The sequence below is a fragment of the Juglans microcarpa x Juglans regia genome, chromosome 6S, assembly GCF_004785595.1.
Source record: "Juglans microcarpa x Juglans regia isolate MS1-56 chromosome 6S, Jm3101_v1.0, whole genome shotgun sequence".
Taxonomy (NCBI): Eukaryota; Viridiplantae; Streptophyta; class Magnoliopsida; order Fagales; family Juglandaceae; genus Juglans; species Juglans microcarpa x Juglans regia.
Genome location: NC_054605.1, coordinates 14,513,915 through 14,534,961, shown reverse-complemented (window position 1 = coordinate 14,534,961; position 21,047 = coordinate 14,513,915). Strand labels below are relative to the sequence as shown.

General features: G+C 36.4%; 3 protein-coding genes across 3 annotated transcripts; 2 read left to right on the top strand and 1 right to left on the bottom strand.

The window, feature by feature from the left end:
• The first annotated feature begins 350 nt into the window (after positions 1–350).
• On the top strand, positions 351–3,507 carry LOC121237009 (pentatricopeptide repeat-containing protein At4g19220, mitochondrial). Its single transcript, XM_041133560.1, has one exon. The coding sequence runs from the start codon at positions 493–495 to the stop codon at positions 3,367–3,369; it is 2,877 nt and encodes a 958-aa protein (XP_040989494.1). The 5' UTR covers positions 351–492; the 3' UTR covers positions 3,370–3,507.
• Positions 3,508–4,903: 1,396 nt separating this feature from the next.
• LOC121237008 (pentatricopeptide repeat-containing protein At1g31790) lies at positions 4,904–6,710 on the top strand. Its single transcript, XM_041133559.1, has 2 exons — positions 4,904–6,053; positions 6,133–6,710. Exons 1-2 carry the CDS (start codon positions 6,010–6,012, stop codon positions 6,524–6,526), a joined length of 438 nt encoding a protein of 145 aa, XP_040989493.1. The 5' UTR covers positions 4,904–6,009; the 3' UTR covers positions 6,527–6,710.
• Positions 6,711–7,720: 1,010 nt separating this feature from the next.
• Positions 7,721–14,323, bottom strand: LOC121237004 (ABC transporter E family member 2). The gene is made up of 13 exons (XM_041133558.1): positions 14,160–14,323; positions 13,930–14,067; positions 12,376–12,461; positions 12,181–12,278; positions 11,983–12,100; positions 11,813–11,902; positions 9,954–10,258; positions 9,646–9,841; positions 9,384–9,569; positions 9,007–9,276; positions 8,552–8,797; positions 8,186–8,320; positions 7,721–8,093 (listed from the first exon to the last, which is right to left on the bottom strand). Exons 2-12 carry the CDS (start codon positions 14,030–14,032, stop codon positions 8,201–8,203), a joined length of 1,818 nt encoding a protein of 605 aa, XP_040989492.1. The 5' UTR covers positions 14,033–14,067; positions 14,160–14,323; the 3' UTR covers positions 7,721–8,093; positions 8,186–8,200.
• Positions 14,324–21,047: the final 6,724 nt, after the last annotated feature.

The following is a 21,047-nucleotide window of genomic DNA, read 5'->3' as shown; positions in this document are numbered from 1 at the left end:
TTTTACAATAAGGCTCGGTTTGGATTCAAGAATCATTCAATCTTATTTCATCTTATCTCATTTTATTATTACAATTTTTTTAAATTCTCGCACAAAATATAATAAACAATTCAATTTTTTCAAATCTCAAAATAATAATAATATTAAAAATTAATATTCTAACAATATTTTATTCAACTTTCATCTAAAATCATCTCATCTTATCTCACTATTCAAATCCCATCTAAAAATAATTTTACAATATAACGTACTATATTAAGCCCTGTCGGTTTGTAGATTTAATTTTATATAATCACTTTGTAATTAAAATGTTTTTCTGAAGTATTTTTGTAATGTAAAGAGTTTCTGAACATTAGAGTCAACTCAATAACAGCGAAGGCACGAACAGTCAATTTCATTGAAAGACCTTCACGGGCTTCATCGACTGGTATTGAGTAAACCATTGGATAACATCCATAACCAATGCACAGTAACAAAGCTTAAATAAAGGGCATGCGCAGTTGGGCAGTCAAGGCCAACATAACAGGTACATTCCTGCTTCAGTTTTTTTTCTTCTGCATCAGGCCAACAAAACAAACATCAAACACCTTCCTGCATCAGTCTTGTCTTCAGAGAACCTCTCGTTGCCCTACTAACAATGTTCATCAGCAACACGTATATCCCATCTTACCCAACATCTCCTCTCTTCTTATCCCAAAAGCTAACATTTTGTTCTGGCTTCGTTCATCTTATTTTTCTTCTGCTTTGCAACCGTTTGAAGAAACGTCGCAAAGAGATCGACGTGTACAAGATGCTCGCTTTTACAGTGTTCTTGATTTCATTAAATCCTCCACTGTAGTACCTAACATTGTAACTGCCTGTATTGGCCATTGCATTGCTCTAAAGATAGGTTCTCTTGCTCAATTGCCCATTTCCACCTCTCTTCTCACTGTGTATTCTAGAGCCAGAGATTTCGGATCTTCATTGGCTTTGTTTGATGAAATTCATAACCGGGATGTGATCATTTGGAATGCTATGATTACTGCATCCGTTGAAAATGGATGCTCTAGTGCAGCAATTAGTTTTTTTGTGGAGATGACTGAAGAGGGAACCGGGTTTGATTCAACAACTCTATTGGTAGTCACATTGGCTTCATCCCATATGAATAACTTGAGACAAGGACAAGTTCTTCATGGATTGGGCTTCAAGGCCGGGATGCTTCTCGAGTCTATTCTATGCAATGCACTCACAGACATGTATGCAAAATGCGGTGATTTGAGCTCTTCAGAGCATGTGTTTTCATGGATGGAGTGTAGAGATATTATCTCATGGAATTCGATTATAAGTGGATGCCTTTATAATAATCGTCCTGAAAAATCCTTAATGTACTTCAAGGAGATGGCCTTTCATGGAGAACGAGCAGATAGTGTAAGTCTGTCTAGTGCGATTTCCGCATCTTCTTGTCTAGGAGAGCTGATTTTTGGTCAGATCATTCATGGTTGGGGAATTAAACTGGGTTATGAGAACTTCTACATTTCAGTTGCCAACTCTCTGATTTCTTTATATTCTCACTGTGGAGAGATTGAGGCTGCAGAGACTGTGTTCAAAGAAATGATATACAAGGATGCGGTTTCATGGAATGCAATGATTGAAGGATTTGGCTCAAATGGAAAGATTTCCGAAGCATTTCATCATTTCCATGAAATGCAAATAGCGTGGTCAGTTCAACCCGACAAAGTGACTATAATTACCATAATCCCACTTTGTGCAGAAAAAATGCTTTTGAGGAAAGGAAGAACCATTCACGGATTCACCATTCGTAGGCAGATGGGATCAGATTTATCAGTAAAAAACTGCCTCATGAGCATGTATTCGAAATGCAACAGTCTAACAGAGGCTGAGCTCTTGTTCAGTTCAATGATAGAAAGGGACTTGGTGTCATGGAATACAATGATCTCTGGATATTCCCAGAATGGCTATTCTGGAGAAGCTCAAGATTTATTTAAGGAACTCCTCCGTCACAATCCAAAATGCAGCTTGTCAACGCTTTTAGCTATACTCCCTTCCTGTGATTCATATGAGTCTCTCCACTTTGGTAAATCAATTCACTCTTGGCAATTGAAATTGGGATTTTCAGATGATATTCTTGCAGTTAATTCCCTCATGTACATGCATATTCATTGTGGAGACATGAAAGCTGCTTTCTCATTGTTGCAGAGCAATTTTGTAGCAGCGGATATTGCTTCTTGGAACACTGTAATTGCTGGCTGCACACAGAAAGGCCATTTCCAAGAGGCTTTAAACACTTTCAGCTTAATGAGGCAGGAAACCAATGTCAGCCATGATTCTGTTACTCTTGTTAATGTCATATCAGCTTGTGGGAATCTAGAGTTGGTTTCTGAAGGGAAATCTCTTCATGGGCTTGCTCTCAAATCTTTAATGGGATCAGATACCCGTGTGCAGAATGCATTAATTAGTATGTATGGCAGATGTGGGGATACTGACAGTGCAAGATCAGTGTTTGATGCCTGTTCAAATCGCAATTTATGTTCATGCAATTGTATGATCTCTGCTTTTTCTCAAAACAAGGATGCTAGAAGAGCACTGGAATTATTCTGTACTCTGGAATATGAACCTGATGAGATCACCTTTGTTGGAATTCTCTCAGCTTGTACCCAACTTGGAGTTCTAAGATACGGAAGGGAAATTCATGGTCATGTGTTACGACTTGCATTTCAGGAGAATCCTTTTATTTCTGCGACTCTTCTGGATATGTACAGCAATTGTGGAAGATTGGACATTTCAATCCAAATATTTAAAAATACACAGGAAAAGTCTGTAGCAGCTTGGAATTCCATGATTTCTGCATATGGATATCATGGTAATGGTAAGAAAGCAATTGAAACGTTCCAAGAAATGATCAAGGAGGGAACTGTGGCGACGAAAAGCACATTTATAAGCCTACTATCAGCCTGCAGCCACTCCGGGCTTCTCGATGAAGGCATCTGGTATTATGATCATATGTTCGAGGAATATGGAGTGGAACCTCTCACTGAGCATCACATCTGCATGGTTGATATGCTGGGTCGATCGGGTAAGCTCCATGAGGCTTATGAATTTATTAAGCAAATGCAAACCCAACCTAAACCAGGTGTTTGGGGGGCTCTGCTTAGTGCTTGCTACTATCACGGAGATCTTGAGATGGGAAGAGAAGTAGCAAAACTTCTTTTTGAATTGGAGCCTGAAAATGTTGGGTATTACATTTCATTGTCGAATATGTATGTTTCTGCTGGAAGCTGGAAAGACGCTGTGGAGTTGAGAAATACAGTTGAGGCTCAACGGTTAAAGAAGCCAGCAGGTTACAGTCTTGTTGATGTTGGTTTATGGTGATAAGTCGTCAACAACAATTCCAAGTTCTAACTTTGTGGCTTTTTCTTTTTAAATCTTTTTCCCTTTTGAATTTTTTGTTGTAAAGAAAAGAACAAACTAATTGGTATCATCTTGAAAAATTACATCTTTGCTACACTAGAATGTCGTGTAAGATGATGAATAAACACGGTAAAATTTAAAAACAAAATACCAACCCAGTTGCCTGCTAAGTGTCATCACTTTAGATATAAAAAAGTTTATTTTGTTCTCAAGCCGGCGTAGAGAACACATTATTCATATAATTTAAATAGTAAGATTTTGATTTGTAAAATTTAAAATTTAACTACTTGTTTGGATAGTGAGATGAGATGAGATAAGTTGAGATGATTTGTAAATAGTAGTGAAATTATTAAGACTTTTTGGGGCCTCAGATGAGACAAAATTCTCATATGATCTCATTTCATCTCATCTCGTCTTATTTTCAAAATTCAAACAATACTCAATTCAAACAATCTCACTTGTATTCATAAATTATCTTACTGTTATTCACAAAATTTTTATCTTATCTCACTTCCTTTAAAATTAGATGAGATAATATCATCTCTGTATCCAAACAGATCCATATTACACACAAATTTGAGAATAAATTTTTTTATATAAAAATTAAGAATTATATTGCGTGGCATGGGCTTTCAAAACAGTTGCCAACATTTTTTCAAAAACTATAGTCATAGACATACAATTATTTTTATAATTATTTGAAATAATCTTGGAAGATGCTACTATTTGGAAGCAGTCACTTTGCACACCCTATGTAACATCATGTCGGCAATCTATTTGGAGAGAAGAAGTTAGTGGATTGTAGTGTGTGCATTGTGTGCACCACTACAATGGATATTATATAGCACTACTCTAATTATTTATACAACTATATTTTAAATAAAAAAATATTTTAATAAAAGAATTTATAAAAATAACATTTTTTTTATATAAACACTGTGGTTTTAAAACATAAAGATTACACAAGTCTCAATCTCGTCCAGGTCCAAATAGACAACCCTAATATTTTTATCTAGAAATTCATCATCAATCTTTAGAAATCTCTCTTTGGAAGCCTCAAACTGGGAGAAAAATCTCATTATCTCTCTAGAAATTCTGGACTTTGTGATGATGGTGCTTGCTGACTAAAAAAAGAACAGCAAGGAACAAGTCTCAGCTCTTGGTGTCAAAGCATGCAAACATAACGGTCATGGAATAAAGGTGATTAGTGCTTGAACAAAATATCATGTCGTGGGGCTTCAAGATCTCGGCGTCAAGCTCAATATTTGTTTTGCTTGTCTTTCATCGCTCACCATCTGTTTGATACGTTGTCTGTGAGCTTTGGGTTGTGTTTTCTCTTTCTTTCTTTTTTATTCAGCACCTGCTGCCGAGTTTTCGTAAGATTGTGAATGGTGAACCAAGTTGGAGAAGTGATCAATTCATCTGTGATGCATTAGAGTAAGTAGCAAATGGAGTCGGCCGGTGAGCCAGGGCTGGGTGGTGAAGTGATTTTCTGAGAAATAATTTGGTGCATCTCTTGTTTTGGGAAAACAGTATCAAGCCGGCGTGTTACTTTCTCGTTGGAAGGAATAAAACAATATTTTGCACTCCATCCAGACCGAAGATGCTCCCTTTTTCTCTTATGTGAATCATAAATTTGAGGAAGAGAATGAGAGCTCAACCTGGTGTTTGTCTGTGGGATTTGTCTTTTGATTGTTAATTGTTGCAAATGGAAGTCGTAGCAACGACAACCCCTTCCTCAAAAATAGAGATGTACTTGTCCTCCTACTCTTGCCGAAACAGCAACCATAACAACAGCAATGGCAGCAGCCTCAGCATCGTCAGTTTAGGCGAGCATTCTTCTTCCAAGCCTCCATTACTACTTCAGATTCGATTGCCTCGACGCAGCCCCAAGCAACGTACGCATTTCATTGGTGGCGAAACTGAAACTTCAAAACCAATCGAACTTCCTCGAAACAATTATGATATCAGCCAAAGTTGGAGGAAAATTAGGAACGCCATCTGCATTGCTGCTACTCCCACCCCCTCGTGCACGACCTCCGACGTTTTGCTCTTGATGGATTGTCTTCACCTTCCTGTACCCATTGATATTTATGCTTCTCTTGTCCAGGAATGCACTCTCTCCTCCGACTCCACTAGAGCCGCTGAGTTGCATCAGCACATCTCCCGGAGCGGCCTCAAAGTTCCTTTGCCTTTGCTTAATCGGCTCCTTCTCATGCACGTATCGTGTGGCTTTTTGGACACTGCCCGTCAGTTGTTTGACCGAATGACCCTTAGGGACTTCATCTCTTGGGCCACCATGATCGTTGGTTATGCGAACAATACCCACTATGAAGAAGCTATAAGTTTGTTTGTGAAAATGCAATATCAACTCAGTATGTTGGAATACCCCACATGGATAATTGCGTGTGTTCTCGAGGCATGCGTATACACTATCGATCTGGATCTAGGAAAGCAACTTCATGGATGCTTATACAAGTTGGGTATGGCTAATCATGATTCATTTATCACCAGTTCCTTAATCCAATTCTACGGGAAACTCAAGTGCATAGAAGGCGCTGAATCTGTCTTTAATCAACTCTCACGTCACAACACAATGACATGGACGGCCAGAATCATCAGCAGCTGTACAGAGGAGCGTTTTGGTAATGTTTTTAGTTACTTTAAAGAGATGGGAAGGGCAGGAATAAAGAAAAGCACCTTTACGTTTTCCAGTATTCTCAGGGCATGTGCCAGGATTGACGATGATGGATGCAGTGGCCGACAGGTGCATGCCAATGCCATCAAGATCGGGTTGGATACAGATACTTATGTGCAGTGCGGACTGGTTGACATGTACGGAAGAAGTGGGCTACTGAAAGATGCAAAATTGGTGTTTGAGGTGATTGATGACAAGGGAAATGTTGCATGCTGGAATGCAATGGTTACAGCGTGCATTCGGAATGGCTTCTACATGGAAGCCATTAAGTTGCTGTATGAGATGAAGGCAGCTGGAATGCAGCCTCAAGAGTCTATCGTCAATGAAGTGAGGATGGCATGTAGTAATGACAGAATCTCTTTGAACCAAGCCCTGAAAATGGGTATCGGGTTCGAAATCGGAGGAGGGCAGTTTCAATAAATCGAGTAATTCAACAAATTAAATCAGGCGATCCATAACAATTTTGTATAAGTTATTTCAATGTGTAAAAATATATATAATACAATTTAAGCCTTTAAAATTATGTATAAAAGAGTTTATAATATAAATTCATTGACTAGTTCTACCAAGAACATGATATGAATCTAAATAATTTCAGTAAACATGTAATTCATATATTAACCTAAATTGTCGTAACTTTTTTATCTCAACATTCTCGTCTAAGAAGAAGCTATAATAAGCACATAGCAATGGCAATGCTTTGTGCACAATCAAGTTTTTATGTTCAATTAAATAAAATAAATAACTTCACGTTTTTATCTTTCAGTCTTTCTACTCTTCTTATTATATGCAAGTATAAAAAAGTTAACTTGAATTGGCCTAAATCGAATAAGCGAAGCGGTTTAATAAACTATTCAAAAAATACTGAATTGGAAATGCAATGCAATGCAGAATTGCTCAACCTTTCAAAAGACTTGCTTGATCAAGCTGGGAAGTAATGCAAAATTGGAGACCACTGAAGAAGTGTTTATAATGAAATCAGGAACAAAGAGAGAAGCCAGCATTTCTGAGCTACAACTTGTTTGATTGCCAGTAAACCACTCTCTATAAAGCTGCTACCCCCCTAAATGCTTCTCATTTACAAGATCTTTCTAATATCGTTTATCCATCATCTCAAAGTCTCTTTTCATTTATATATGTATCATTTGGATCAGCCAACCAGCCATCTTTTCATCATGTGCTAATACAACATCACAGCAATCAATGCCCAGCAAAAATACCACTTTTACTAGTGTTGGAACACGAAAACCATCCATTCTATAAAGCAATCTCTGTGTACCTCTCTTTCCTAATCAAGGTTTACTTCGATTTGTTAAGATGTCTTTTTTAGATGATATTCAAGGTTCAATTGGATACGATAAGATGCCGAGAAAGCTCATCAACTTCTGACACAACAAATAACGGACCACTTCTTCGAGTACATATCATTTGCAACATCAAAAAGTAATGGAAATTATCTTTCTATTAGGTTGTCAAGACAATGCACGAAACAGAAGAAAATGTGGGATGGTGAGCCCTTCCGACTCCCAAAGAGGAGATACAAAATTACAAAAATTTTCCCACGTTCCATACTTAGCAACCTAATGAATATCATTTCAAAATGCTTGGTTCCTCTAGACAAGAAGAAACCTTGCCAATTCAATAGGAAAAACTATGGAATTGTTAGCCCATAAATCATGAAACCAACACAAGCACCGCGACAACACAATTGACATCATTTTTCCCGTTTCTCAACTGATGAAATACAAGAATTGATGTGATAAAAACCAAGTATAATATAGATTCACTCGACTGATGTGTCATACCAAAACTGGGGAATAGCCAGCACATTATAGAACACATTAAACTGGCATCAATAGACAACATGGCCTTAAAACTCATTTTAACCAACTGCCAATATGGCAAAGGACCTTCTTTCATTGTTCAACATAACTCAGGCTGAGATCCCACTGCTCACATTGATGCCCTTCAATTTTGTGAAGGAGAACTGCATATGAACAAAAATCCCAGTTATGTCTGGGTGCCGTAACAAGTGTGCTTATAACTTGCAGTTGAAAGTGTGAGATATAAAGCACCAACCTGTTCATAATTATGTCAATCATCCAGGTAATAATAGGACCCAGCAGATTTCTGCTCCCTGTCCTTGGTTGAGTCCAGTTTGTTGATTCTTGGGCGGTAGTTTGTTGGATCCCTTCTAAATGTGATATCCAGATGCTGGATGCAATGCAAAGTGATACATCAATGACAGTTTTAGCGAACCAGCAGAGACAGGGAGCAGCAGCAGAAGAGATTTTATTATTTTATTACTCTTTGGCTAAAATTTAGGATTTCACACATGCTTGGAAAGAATTTATATGAAAGTGTAATTACAGCAAACATTGAATACCACAATATAACCAAGATACCACAGAGAGAGAGAGAGAGAAAGAAGATTGTGACACTTACGGATAAGAAGAGATTCATCCCAGTCAACAATGACTGGGGAGAATTGGCAGTACAATCGATTGAGGGCTTCCCTTCGTACACAATAACTCTGTCTGCCAGATAAGTTGCCATTATAAAATCATGCTCAACCACAAAAGCAGTTTTCTTTGCATGAAGAATAAACCTCTTTATGACTTTCGAAGCAACTATACGCTGCTCAGAATCAAGATATGCACTTGGTTCATCTATCAGATAAATATCTGCAGGCTGCATTAAGTCAAGTAACACATTAGAACTACTTCAAATAATCATGGTAAACACAACTTATTGGACAGTCAATATAATGCAAGAGCGTCTAAGAATAAATTACAAATTCTAGTGCGAAACCACTCGCAAAATTTTCATGGTTTACTGGACAACAAATCCCAACAAACAGCTACAACAAGGCACTCACACCACAATATGAATGATTTTACCTTCCCAAGGCATAGACATAATGCAACTCTTTGCAGCTCTCCACCAGAAAGATTCACAACTTCTTGATCCATTAATTGTTCAATAAGAAGAGGCTTCATCACATCGGATACAAACTGAGGATGCATGTATGAATCACGTATTTTTTGATGTAGCAAGTGCCTGACAGTGGATGGAAATTTCGGACTGATCTTCTGGGGTTTGTAGGAAACATTAAACTCAGGTATCTCCACATCAGAACCTTCTACAGAATCAGGTTTCAGTAAACCAGCCTGCAGTTTAGCCAATATGATCTCTCTTCTTAAGAAGCAGGCTATCTATAATAACATAAACAGCTGAAGATGACAAAGAACACAAAAATGATTAAAAGAAACAATACCAGCATTCGGATAAACGTTGTTTTTCCGGTCCCATTTTCACCCAGCATCACAATGATCTGAGAATCAGTAAATTCACCCTCAACAACATGAAGCCTGAAATTTCCTTGAGTTTTGGTCATAGTGGGATATTTGTATCGGGCATATGTCTCAATTTCCTCAGCACTTTCCTGTGGTGTCTCAGCAACCTAGAGCCGGCAACAAAGTAAATAAAAGGGTACAGCTAAACTCAAAGGCCCTAAATTGACAAAACTAACAGACCACCTTAAAGGTAAGAGATTCATCCCGAAACCGTAAATTTTCTGTTGGAACAAATCCTGCCAAGAAGATATTGATTCCTTCCCTGACTGAGAACGGAAGGGTTACAACTCCATATGCTCCCGGTTTCCCATATAAACAGCAAATGAAGTCTGATAAGTAATCCAGAACACTAAGATCATGCTCCACAACAATTACATAGCTGAAATCAAAAAGTACACACGGTGTGATTAGCCTTCTTAGAAGTCTTGAATGGTAATACAAACAAGAAAAGCATTTGAAGACTAAGAACAGAAGGCTGGAGAAACCAAAACCTATGAGGCCTGAGCAAAGATCGGACAACTTGAGCAGCTTTTAGCCTCTGTTTCACATCAAGATAACTTGAAGGTTCATCAAACATGTATATCTCGGCATTCTGTACAGCAACAACAGCAATGGCAAATCTTTGAAGCTCTCCTCCAGATAAATCCCCCACATTACGATCTATAACCTGGTTCAGCTCAAGATCATTGCAAAGTTCTGACTTCATGTCCCTCTCATCCTTTTGATCCAGCACCTGTCCTACATTGCCTTGAACTGCTTTCGGAATGTGATCAACATACTGGGGCTTTATAATAGCCTAATAAAAAGAATATTCATTCTCTTAGAGAGAATTGTTAAAAAAAGATCTTTTAATAGTTAACCACAAGACAACTCAATGACCAATCTAGCACACCATTTTAAATTCAGAAATAAACTAATAAATGACATTCCATGCTTGATTTTGCATTTAAGCGGCTGAACTTATTCTCATTATTACCACTTCCCGTGCACAAAAATATAAAAATATTTTGTAGCTTTATGAAGTCCAAGGGCTTGATATCGCAAGTGAACGTGTAAAGAATTAATTGGGCCAATTCAATCATCTCATTAAACAAAAAAACAAATAGTTTCCCATCTCAATTAAGGTAAGGAGCAGCTGAAATTTCAATAAATTGTGAATTCCAAGTATGTAAATTCCAACAAAACTCAGCATCCACATTCCACATATAGTTCAATAAGAGCTGATAAACTGTTCTTTTTTTTCTTTTCTTTTTTCAGGGGGAGAAGGAAAAATACACTGATATATGCTAAAATATTTTGCATGAATATTAAAAGGTTAAAGAACAAACTCCACTTGCATTAGCGGTCCAGGATTTTGTGCACAGATGGTTCAAACCTGGAGAAAATGGAGGGTGAGGTGGGATGGCTGCCAGAATAATACTAATTCACCTTACTTTAATTGATCTTTCACAAATACAAGAATGCATGTAACTGACCCCCAATAGTTTTTGAGGATCCATAACTGACCTCAATTTAATAGGTACTCATGCTGAGTTCAGTTGAGAAATAGAAAGTTCAGGAATTACTTATTAGCCCCTTTGAATTTGTGTAAACGTAGAATGATATGCACAACAATTATCATCTCTAAGCATAAGTCAAAACTTAAGAGCAATTTAAACTAAAAGGCCACACCAACTAGATCCTACAAAGCTGTCAGAATGCAAAGCATGGCAAGACAAATCGGTACACCTTTTACTTTTTCAATCTCCAGCCCTGGAGCTGCTTACGCACAAAGAAAGGAGGTTGACTGTGGTACAATTCCCCCATTTATTAATAGCAGGTCGAGCTGAGCTCGCACATGCCGGTCTCCGCTTTCGGCTCTTTTAATGTCAGCCTTTCTAGAGAAAATGTTTTTTTTTTTTTTTATCAATAAACAAATTTTATTAACCATAAGAATAGGCATAAGCATAAGTATATGAGACATATACAAGAGCATCCCTGAGCGTGCTAGTTCAGTGATACAAGAAATTCATGAAAACTCACTCCATTGAAATCAATTACAACATAGAAGTATCTCAAGCACAACTTTATAGGGATTAGACAATTGTACACAATGTATAGACAGTTTTTGGGGGATCAATCAGCATGGACTATTAAAAACAACCAAGATCGCACTAAAACATAGAAGCAGTATAGACACCTTAGTGTAATAAACAAATAAAATATTTAAGACCTTCCGAATTTATTTTCTTGTCCGAAGACCAACATGATAACTAAATAGTAAGATAGTTCAAAAAATACTAAAACGCTTCCTCATTCAAGAAGGCAGGTTATACATGTAAAAGAACAGGTCAGAATAAAAACGTCACACCTTCAAATCATCTTCAAGAATACGAGTGAAGTAGTTTTGCAGCTCTGATCCTCTGAAGTATGTCAAGATTTCCTGCCAGTCTGGAGGATTCTGAAAGAAAAAAATGTCATATAGTAACCATTGCAAATCCATCAAGACACATTTAAGGAAATAAGCGTAGAGAGTATTACATTGAAACGACCCAAGTTTGGTTTCAATTTTCCAGCCAAAACTTTAAGGGCGGTAGACTTTCCAATGCCATTAGTTCCAACCAGGCCAAGAACTTGCCCAGGTCTTGGGACTGGTAACCTGTTAATATAATGGAGTGATATCTAAAACAACAGAAAAGGAAATCCACCATTTTGCAGGAAAAACAGTGGAAAACTAACCTATGCAATTTAAAAGTGTTAGGGCCATAGCGATGGGTTGTATCCTTGGCCAGATCTTTCGGCAAGTTGATGATCTGAATAGCTTCAAATGGGCATTTCTGTATCAATAGATCACTTAGTTGCATCAAATACATCCTTGCACACACGATTAAACAAGAGAATAAACACAAAGGATTTCAACTCCATTTTACGTACCTTAACACAGATACCACATCCAATACACAATTCCTCCGAGATGAAAGCAATCTTAGAAGTAGGGGCAACCTCGATACAAAGTTTACCTGCAGATATAGGGCAAAGCAAGTAAGAAAGCTAATTTGTTTAACCGCATATTCATTTTTTCTCTTTTTTATCTCTCTTTATCCCTACTTGTGTTGTTCTAGACCTTCCCTTGGGCCTATTCACTCATTCAACTTGATCTTCCTTCCATGTTGGTGCAATCATCAAGCGCAGCATTCCCATTTCAGCAAATTTCATCTCATGAATATATTCTTTTTTTAGTCCAAAGTCCTATGGGATTGGAGGTCATAGAAATCCAAAAGTTTGGAGGATGGTTCCCATATGCTTAATGTGGTGTATTCGCAAGAACACATTCAAATATTGAGACTGCCCAAAATGTTTTTTTTTTTTTATAAGACTGCCCAAAATGCAATATTAAGATCCCAAAGAGCAAGTGATTCCATTATTTCTCTTCAAAAGGTGAAGGAAGTAGGTTGTTCAAGTTTACACCGGACGTCCTGAGTTTGAAATTCTGCATTCACACTCTTGGGGCCATTGGACCAAGGAAATTTTCCCTTGAATTACCCCCAAATGTACTTGTGGGAAACTCCTTGCCGAGGATCTGTGCACCCCTGGATTAGTTGGGAATTTTGTCCTGGACACCCAGTGCTAATAAAAAAAAAATGTTTATGGATATTAAGTGTACTTCATCTGCTGCATAAGCTGACTTAGCCTATCGCCCCGGTTCCATGTTCAAACGCAAATTTAGAGAAATATGGGGTCCTGGGATGACAGATTAGAATAAGTCCAGTACTATTTTTATGTATTGTATCTAAAAATTTGATGTGCTACTGGTTTGGTAGCAATCTGTAGATCTTCGCAGTTCTGACAAAATCTGTTCAATACAAAATGTTGGCTTACCAGCTCTGGTTATTGAAATCATTCAAAATCTGTTCGATACAAAATGGGCTTGACCCTTCAGTTATAAACTGTTCAGGAATAACCAACAAAAATTCATACTACAATCAATTTGAATTTTTTTTTTTTTTTGGCACCGGGTGTCCAGGAACAGCATCCCGACTAATCCAGGGGGTGCACAAGCCCTTGGCAAGGAGTTCCTGCAAGTGCACCCAGGTAATTCAAGGAGAAAATCCTCCAATCCGATGGCCCCTAGAGATTGTTTGCACCCAAGGGGATTTGAACCTTAGACATAGGGGGATTTGAACCTTTGTCATGTATGAAATTTAATAATACATGACAAAGAACACAACGCCAACAACTAGTTATATAGATCGATAAACCCCCCGTTTTAATTAATACTTCGAACGGGTTCTTCATTTAAATGAACTCAATTGAGGTTAGAAAATAAAAATAAACTCAATTGATTCACAGTAAATTTACTATCAATAATTCGCAAATAAGAATATGAACTGATTTAGAAAGAATTAAAGCAAATCATCAAAACTTGATCTGGGCCAACCACATAGAAATTAAAAAAAAAAAAAAAAATCATTGAAATTAATAGCGTACCGGTTTTGACAACAGGGCAGCTCTTCTTGCATTCCTGGCGGCACTTCTTGGGTTTGCACCTGTCGGAGCTCACAATAGCTATACGCGTCAACCGCTCTGCCATCGTCCTATCCCAAATTCCTCCTCTATTTTTTTCACCTTAAAAGATAGATACACAATAACCACGAAAAATGAAATAAATCTCAAGAGAAAATTGGAATAATTTGAATGAGAGATTAAACCAATGATACCTTCTTTCTTTCCTCGATTTGCCGAAAAGTAGAGAGGCAGAAAGAAAGAGAGACGCGTACAGGAAATATTTCGTGCTACTAAGTAAGCGTAATGCTCGCGCGCAGAAACAACTAGGGTTTCCTTCCTCTTTTGTCCAGCTCCAAAAAAGGAACCGAGCCCACTCCACTTATTTTTTATTTATTTTTCATCTCCAGCTAACAAATACAAATATTTTTTAATTTTAAACATTTAACTTTTTTATTTAATTATTATAATTATCTTAAATTTCAAAACAAACATAAAACCAATACTACTTCAAAACAAAAATTATATTAAAAATTATATTCTAATAATATTTTACCTTTATAATATTTTAATTCAATTTTTTTTCTCTCACTTCCCAAAACTTGATAAAAAATCTTAACTCAAATTATTTTACTACTATTTACAAATAATTTTACTACTATTTACAAATAATTTTACTACTATTTACAGAATTTTCATTTCCTCTCATTTTTCAAACATCTACGAGTAAAAAAGTTTTAGTCCGGATCGAAAAAACCAACCAGACCGAAATTGTGAGTGGTCGGTTTTGGTCCCACAAATGGTGGACCGAATTAGTCTATATATTTTAAAATATTTTTTATATATTATATTATTTTATATAGTCATTGTATAAGTTAATTATATAATTTTTATCTAATCTATTATTATTAACAATATAAAATATTAAATAATATATGTTATCAATTAATAATGTATCATAAATCATATAATAATATATGTAGATATATAATACATTCATACATATTATACTATTTATACTTAATTAAAGTAATTTTTTAAGTATACCGATTAGTATTTATTTTTTTAATCAATCATTTGTGTTTTTCTTTTCAGTAATCTCTTTTTTAAATATACACATATTGTTTAAAAAAACAAAATGCTTGTTTCGTATATTTTCTTTGTGAGTTTTCTCGATCGGATTATTATTACTTTTGTAAATGAGATGAGATGAGATAAATTGAGATTAAAATTAAAAGTTGAATAAAATATTGTTAGAATATTTTTTTTAATATTTTTTTATTTTTATATTTGAAAAAAATTAAATTATTATTTTATTTTATAAAAAAATTTAAAAAAATTATAATGATTAAATGAGATGAATCGAAAAGAATCGAAATATCACACCTTTACAACTAGAATCATAAAAAAGATACGCGTGTATCATTAATTTTTACAAATTAAAAAGACGACATATAATAATTGTGTAAAAAGTATTCGATATCAGTAAATTCCTATATTAATAAATGTTAAACCGAAAAAACGATAGAATATAATTGTCTCCTTTTTGCATGTGTGAATGCGACGCATAAAGAATCACATTCAAAGAAGCCCACTCAGTGAAAGAGAAGCACCTTCAACTACACGACACCCATTGCAGCGGCCAGAGGTACGTACTCCCTCTCGGGTATCGTCTCAGACCTCCTTTGTGTGTGTGCGCGCGGGTGTTTTTGCTTTTCAGCCTAGGCTTCCTTATGATTTTTCCTCAGCAAATCAGTAGCTTTATTAGTTTTGTATGGTTATAATTTATATAAAAATTATACATAACGCCGGATTCGATTGAATGGTGTCGAGGGCCCGAGTTGGCTTGATGCTCTATAGGTTGTGTAAAAAATCATGCATGACATCAGTTTGATAAAATGTCAAAGTGATCAGACAAATCTTAGAAGCTTCTGACTGTTGTGCTTATTTTCAATGTTGTTTGCCAGGCATATATACATATTCTGCAGTTAAGAAAAGTACACAACTTTATAGTGTTAGTTTTAATTTAAAGATTAATGTTCCTTTGCTAAGATATACTAGCAAGGGAACATTTTCAACCAAGTGAAGTCTGGTTTAGACTTGGTGTAATTTTTTAATCATTTTTCAAAGTACGGATGATGATTTGTGCCATAGTTAACAAAAAATTCCCATAATGAAGGTTAATGTTCCTTTGCAACACATCCTAGAGATATCGATGTAGAAGTAATACTTGATGTGTTCCAGGAGAATTTGAGAAGTCATTTAATATGGCTGTCAATACGTCATAGTTGTATCTTTAGGTGGCTTTATTCCCTGGGGTTATAAGAATAGAGTATGTGGGAATTCTGTGCAGTCATTTTTTTTAAGTAATTCATAAAATGAAGATTAAGAGATTGATATTAGAGCAATACATAATGAAGAGGTGGATTAAGAATGCAAGGGCTGCAATTATTGTGAATATTCATGAATGTTAGCTACGGAGTGATCCTAAGCTTGAAATGAGAGTCCAGCTATTCACGGTTCACCAGTTTCGTTGTGCCATCTAGTTTCTAGTGTGCTTAAATTCATGGGTATATATTATTGCCTCCACACAAGCAATATCATTCGTCAATTAATTTTTTGAACTGTTTTAGCCTTCTTTTAATATTTTTGGGTTATAGTTTCATCCATTTAATGATTCATCAAAAAAAGTTTCATCCATTTAATTGGCATTGTTTTAATTATTAATGAAGAATCAAGCATCTATATGGAATGAAGTTGATTCATTTCAATTCCCTGAACACGTCCCACACGTAAAGAGGTGTCATAATTGGTATTTAACAAGGGGATTATGTTCAGGTTCCGGAGGCCATCTTCCAAGCTGTCAAGAAAGGGATTTTGGGTTCGCTACTGAGATGTTGAGGGCAAATTCAAGATTTGTGTGGATCAAAGATGAAAATATATATATTTTTTCTTGTTGTCATGCATCGTCTCGCTAAAATCTTTTCTTTTAACTTGAAGAAAGATTTTAGCTTGATGATGTAGGACAGCAACAGAAAGGTATATATTTAGAATTATATTCATGCATAATTCGAGGAATTTTGATATTTTATAAAGACAGCGACAACAATGGCATGTTACCTATAGCAGGGATATCAGCACTACGCATAATGGCAATATCTTTGGTATTTAATGTTGCTCATATGGGGTTCTTGAGTTGCATTAGATGGACATGAATCCTTTATACCAAGTTTGTGCAGGAAAACCACCCGAACAACCCGCCCGCCTCAAACCAATCCAATAAAAGTCAATTTACTTATACTACAGGTTGGTTGGGTTGCTGCGTTGAGGAATTGTAGACTTGTAGTGGTTGGAAGTTGGCCGAGCAGTTTATAGTGGGCTCTTGGGTTGGTATTTTGTACCTGCTGTCTAAATGGCTTATGACTAGTGAGATTGTTTTCTTCATTTATAGTAACTTTGTTCATGCTTGTACAGAAAAAAAAAAAAAAAAAAAAAAAAAAAAGGTAACTTTGTACATGCTTTTGTTTTGGAATAAGATTATCGTAAGTTTTTTTCCCCAGATAACTAATCCAAATCTAAATAGATGAAAATGCAATCACTTTCTCCTGGAGATTGACAGGAGATTGGATATTGGAATCTGAAGGAGCATTCATTCCTTGATAAGGTTGATGTCCTGATCAAGACGAAGAAGATGTAATTGGAGTGATACGATGGGATAATAAACCAATAGACCATGAGTATAGTCCCATTCTTGAGCATATATTGGTTGGCTCTTTCTTACGTAGTTAGATATTTGATACCTTTATGTTATTTTGTTTGAAAAAAACTTAAAATCGGATTTGGTGTGAAAGTGTATTTTACACCCTCCAATACGAGGGATATGTTATGTGAAGATTGAAGAATAACGAGATTAACGGCTGGAATAAAGGAAGTAGAATGAAATGGGGCGTTTGAGAGAATTAATAAAATGGTGTGCTGAAGGTTAAATGAAACGAAGCGATTCATGGGGAAGAGGGGAACGTAATGGGTGCATTTTATGTGTTGTAGTCTGCGTTTTGCTTTGATTAGAACGGTGCATTTAGATTGTATCGTGTATATAAGAGTGCATCGTGTAGGTGGAAGGTATCGAAGTGTTTGTTGATGATTTTCATGTGGAGGTTCAGAGTTCCTGGAAAACTCTCATTAAGAATTGAAGTGAATGGTTCTTGATTTCATCCATTCTCTTTCTTGAGCATTTTTTGGCATTTTCCCATACTTTCCTTTTCTTTCTTGGTTGTCCCTTACAAGTTGGTATCAGAGAGGACTAATCCTCTAATGGCAGAAACTAGAGCAACAACAACTTTAAGATCACAACAAGAAAGTGTGCAGAGGCAGCAATAAGTGGTTTAGAAGCAGTTGGAAGATCATCAGCAGGCCTTCTATGGAATTACTGAAAGGATAGACCAGTGAACAGATATGATAAGATCTTTAGTAGAAAATAGACAATCCCTTTATGTTAATGTTGAAGTAAGAGATTCGAGAGTTTTTGGACATGATGATAGAAACTTTGTCCCTAAGGGAGTACGGTTGGAATTTCCACAATTTGATGGAAATAATCCAGTTGGGTGGGTTTTCAAAGCCACCCAATACTTTGAGTTTAACCAGACTCCTCCTAGCCATAGACTCTTGTTAGCATCCTACCACATGGAAGGGGAAGCAGTTGTGTGGTATTAGGATGCCCTTAATGGCAGCCAGTTTTCGAATTGGGATTCTTTTGTAAGATATCTGCAAGTAAGATTTGGGTCATCTGCTTATGATGTCCTAATGGAAGCATTAACTCGCCTAAAACAAACTTCATCTGTGTCCATCTATAAAGCATAGTTTGAAGCTTTGTCTAATAGGCTAAAGGGTCTATCTGAAAGACATAAACTTAGTTGTTTCTTGTCTGGACTGAATGATGAAATTAGGCTTTCTGTTAGGATGCTTAATCCAATTAACCTGAATGTTGCTTTTGGATTGGCCAAAATCCAAGAAGAGTATGTGTTGTCATCTAGAAGATCTTAGAAGAACAATGAAGTCAATATAGAGAAGGGGCATGTACTGGGAACTGATGCGAATAGAACACACAAAACAGCAATTCCAACTAAAAATTTTTTCTCATCACAGATGGATGAAAAAAGAAAGAAAGGCTTGTGTTTCCATTGTGATGAGAAACAGAATTCTACCCATATTTGCAAGAATCCTAAGGTGTATTTGTTGCAATTAGAGGAATCTGTGGAGAATACAGTCAAGAAGGAGGAGGGAATTGAGATAGTCCATGTGTGCACAGAAGAACAGCAGTGTGGTGGGAGGATTTAGAAATCTCTATCCATGCCATATCTGGTTTTCCCAGCAATAATTCAATGAGATTGTTGGGGAAAATTGGATCTTTATTAGTAGAGATTTTGGTGGATTCAGGGAGTACTCACAACTTCCTGGATCCTTTGGTAGTGCAGTCTGTTAAATTGAATATTCAGAAGGATTCCAGCCTTCAAGTTCAAGTGGCAAATGGTGAGAAGATTTTAAGTCAAGGGAGATATGAAGAATTCATCAAGATTCAAGGAACTAAGTTCAGGGTTCCTTTCCACGTACTGAATCTTGATGGATATGACATTGTTTTAGGGGTACAATGGTTGAAGACCTTAGGTCCTATTAATTGGGACTTCACTAATATGACTATGTAATTTAATCTGCAAGACAGGCAGTTGATGTTGAACGGCCTTAACCATGAGAATATAGTTATAGAGGCTACAGACAAGCAATTTAAGTCATCTTTTCCAAGGAAGCAAGCTTGGTTACTGCAAGTGGTGGCAATAGAAGATAAAGGGCAAGACAATGCAGATTGATGTAGCAGCTGTGATTCAAGAATTTTAGGAAGTCTTTGAGAAACCTATGGGGTTGCCTCCTACTCGAGTTTGTGACCAAAGATTATATTGAAGGAAGGTATTAATCCTAGGTTAGTGGGGCCTTATAGATATCTTCACTACCAGAAAACAGAAATTGAAAAAATAGTTCAAGATCTATTCAAAAGTAGGGGTGGTTAGGCCAAGTCAGAGCCCATTTTCTTCGCCAGTCTTGCTTGTTAAGAAGGCAAATGGATCTCGGCGAATGTGTGTCGATTATAGAGCTTTAAATCAAGAAACCATCAAGGACAAATTCTCAATTCATGTCATTGATGAGTTACTTGATGAGCTCTTTGGTGCTAAGGTTTTTTCCAAGCTTGACCTTAGATCAGGCTATCATCAAATAAGGGTGAGAAAAGAAGACATTCCCAAAACAATATTCAGAACTCATGAGGGACACTATGAGTTTCTGGTCATGTCATTTGGTCTCACAATGCACTAACCACCTTCCAATGATTAATAAATGAGGTATTCAAACATTTCCTTTGGAAGTTTGTTTTGGTATTTTTTTTTTTATGATATTTTTGTTTACAGCCAAAATTTTTCTGAGCATTTGACACATTTGTGATCTGTACTAACAATCTTGAGAAAGGATAACTTGTTTGCTAATATGTCCAAGTGCAGATTTGGTGTAATGGAGGTGGATTATTTAGGCCATATAATTTTTGGTGAAAGGGTCAAGGCAGATCCTTCTGAGATTGTTTTGATGATAAAATGGCTTGTTCATACTTTTTACTGATAAAAAAAAAAAGAGGTTTCCTGGATCTCACAGGCTACTACAGAAAGTTTGTGAGGAACTATGGGGCCATAGCAGCCCCATTGACCATGCTGTTGAAGAAGAATTCATTTTCATGGACTGAAGAATCTATAGTGGCATTTCAAGAATTGAAGGCAATTGTCACTCAGCCTCAAATCTTGAAATTACCTGACTTTACTAAGGAATTTGTGATTGAATGTGATGCCTCGAGTGGAGAATTGGGAGTTGTTTTAATGCAGGAAGGCCATCCCACAACATTCTTTAGTAAAGTCTTGAAAGGGAAGTTTCTAATGCTATCAACTTATGAGAAAGAGTTGTTAGCTTTGGTATCTGCAGTGGGGAAATGAAGGTCATATTTGTTGGGTCAGACATTTAAAGTGAAGACTGATCAACAAAAGTTTCTTTTGGAGCAAAGGGCAGGAACT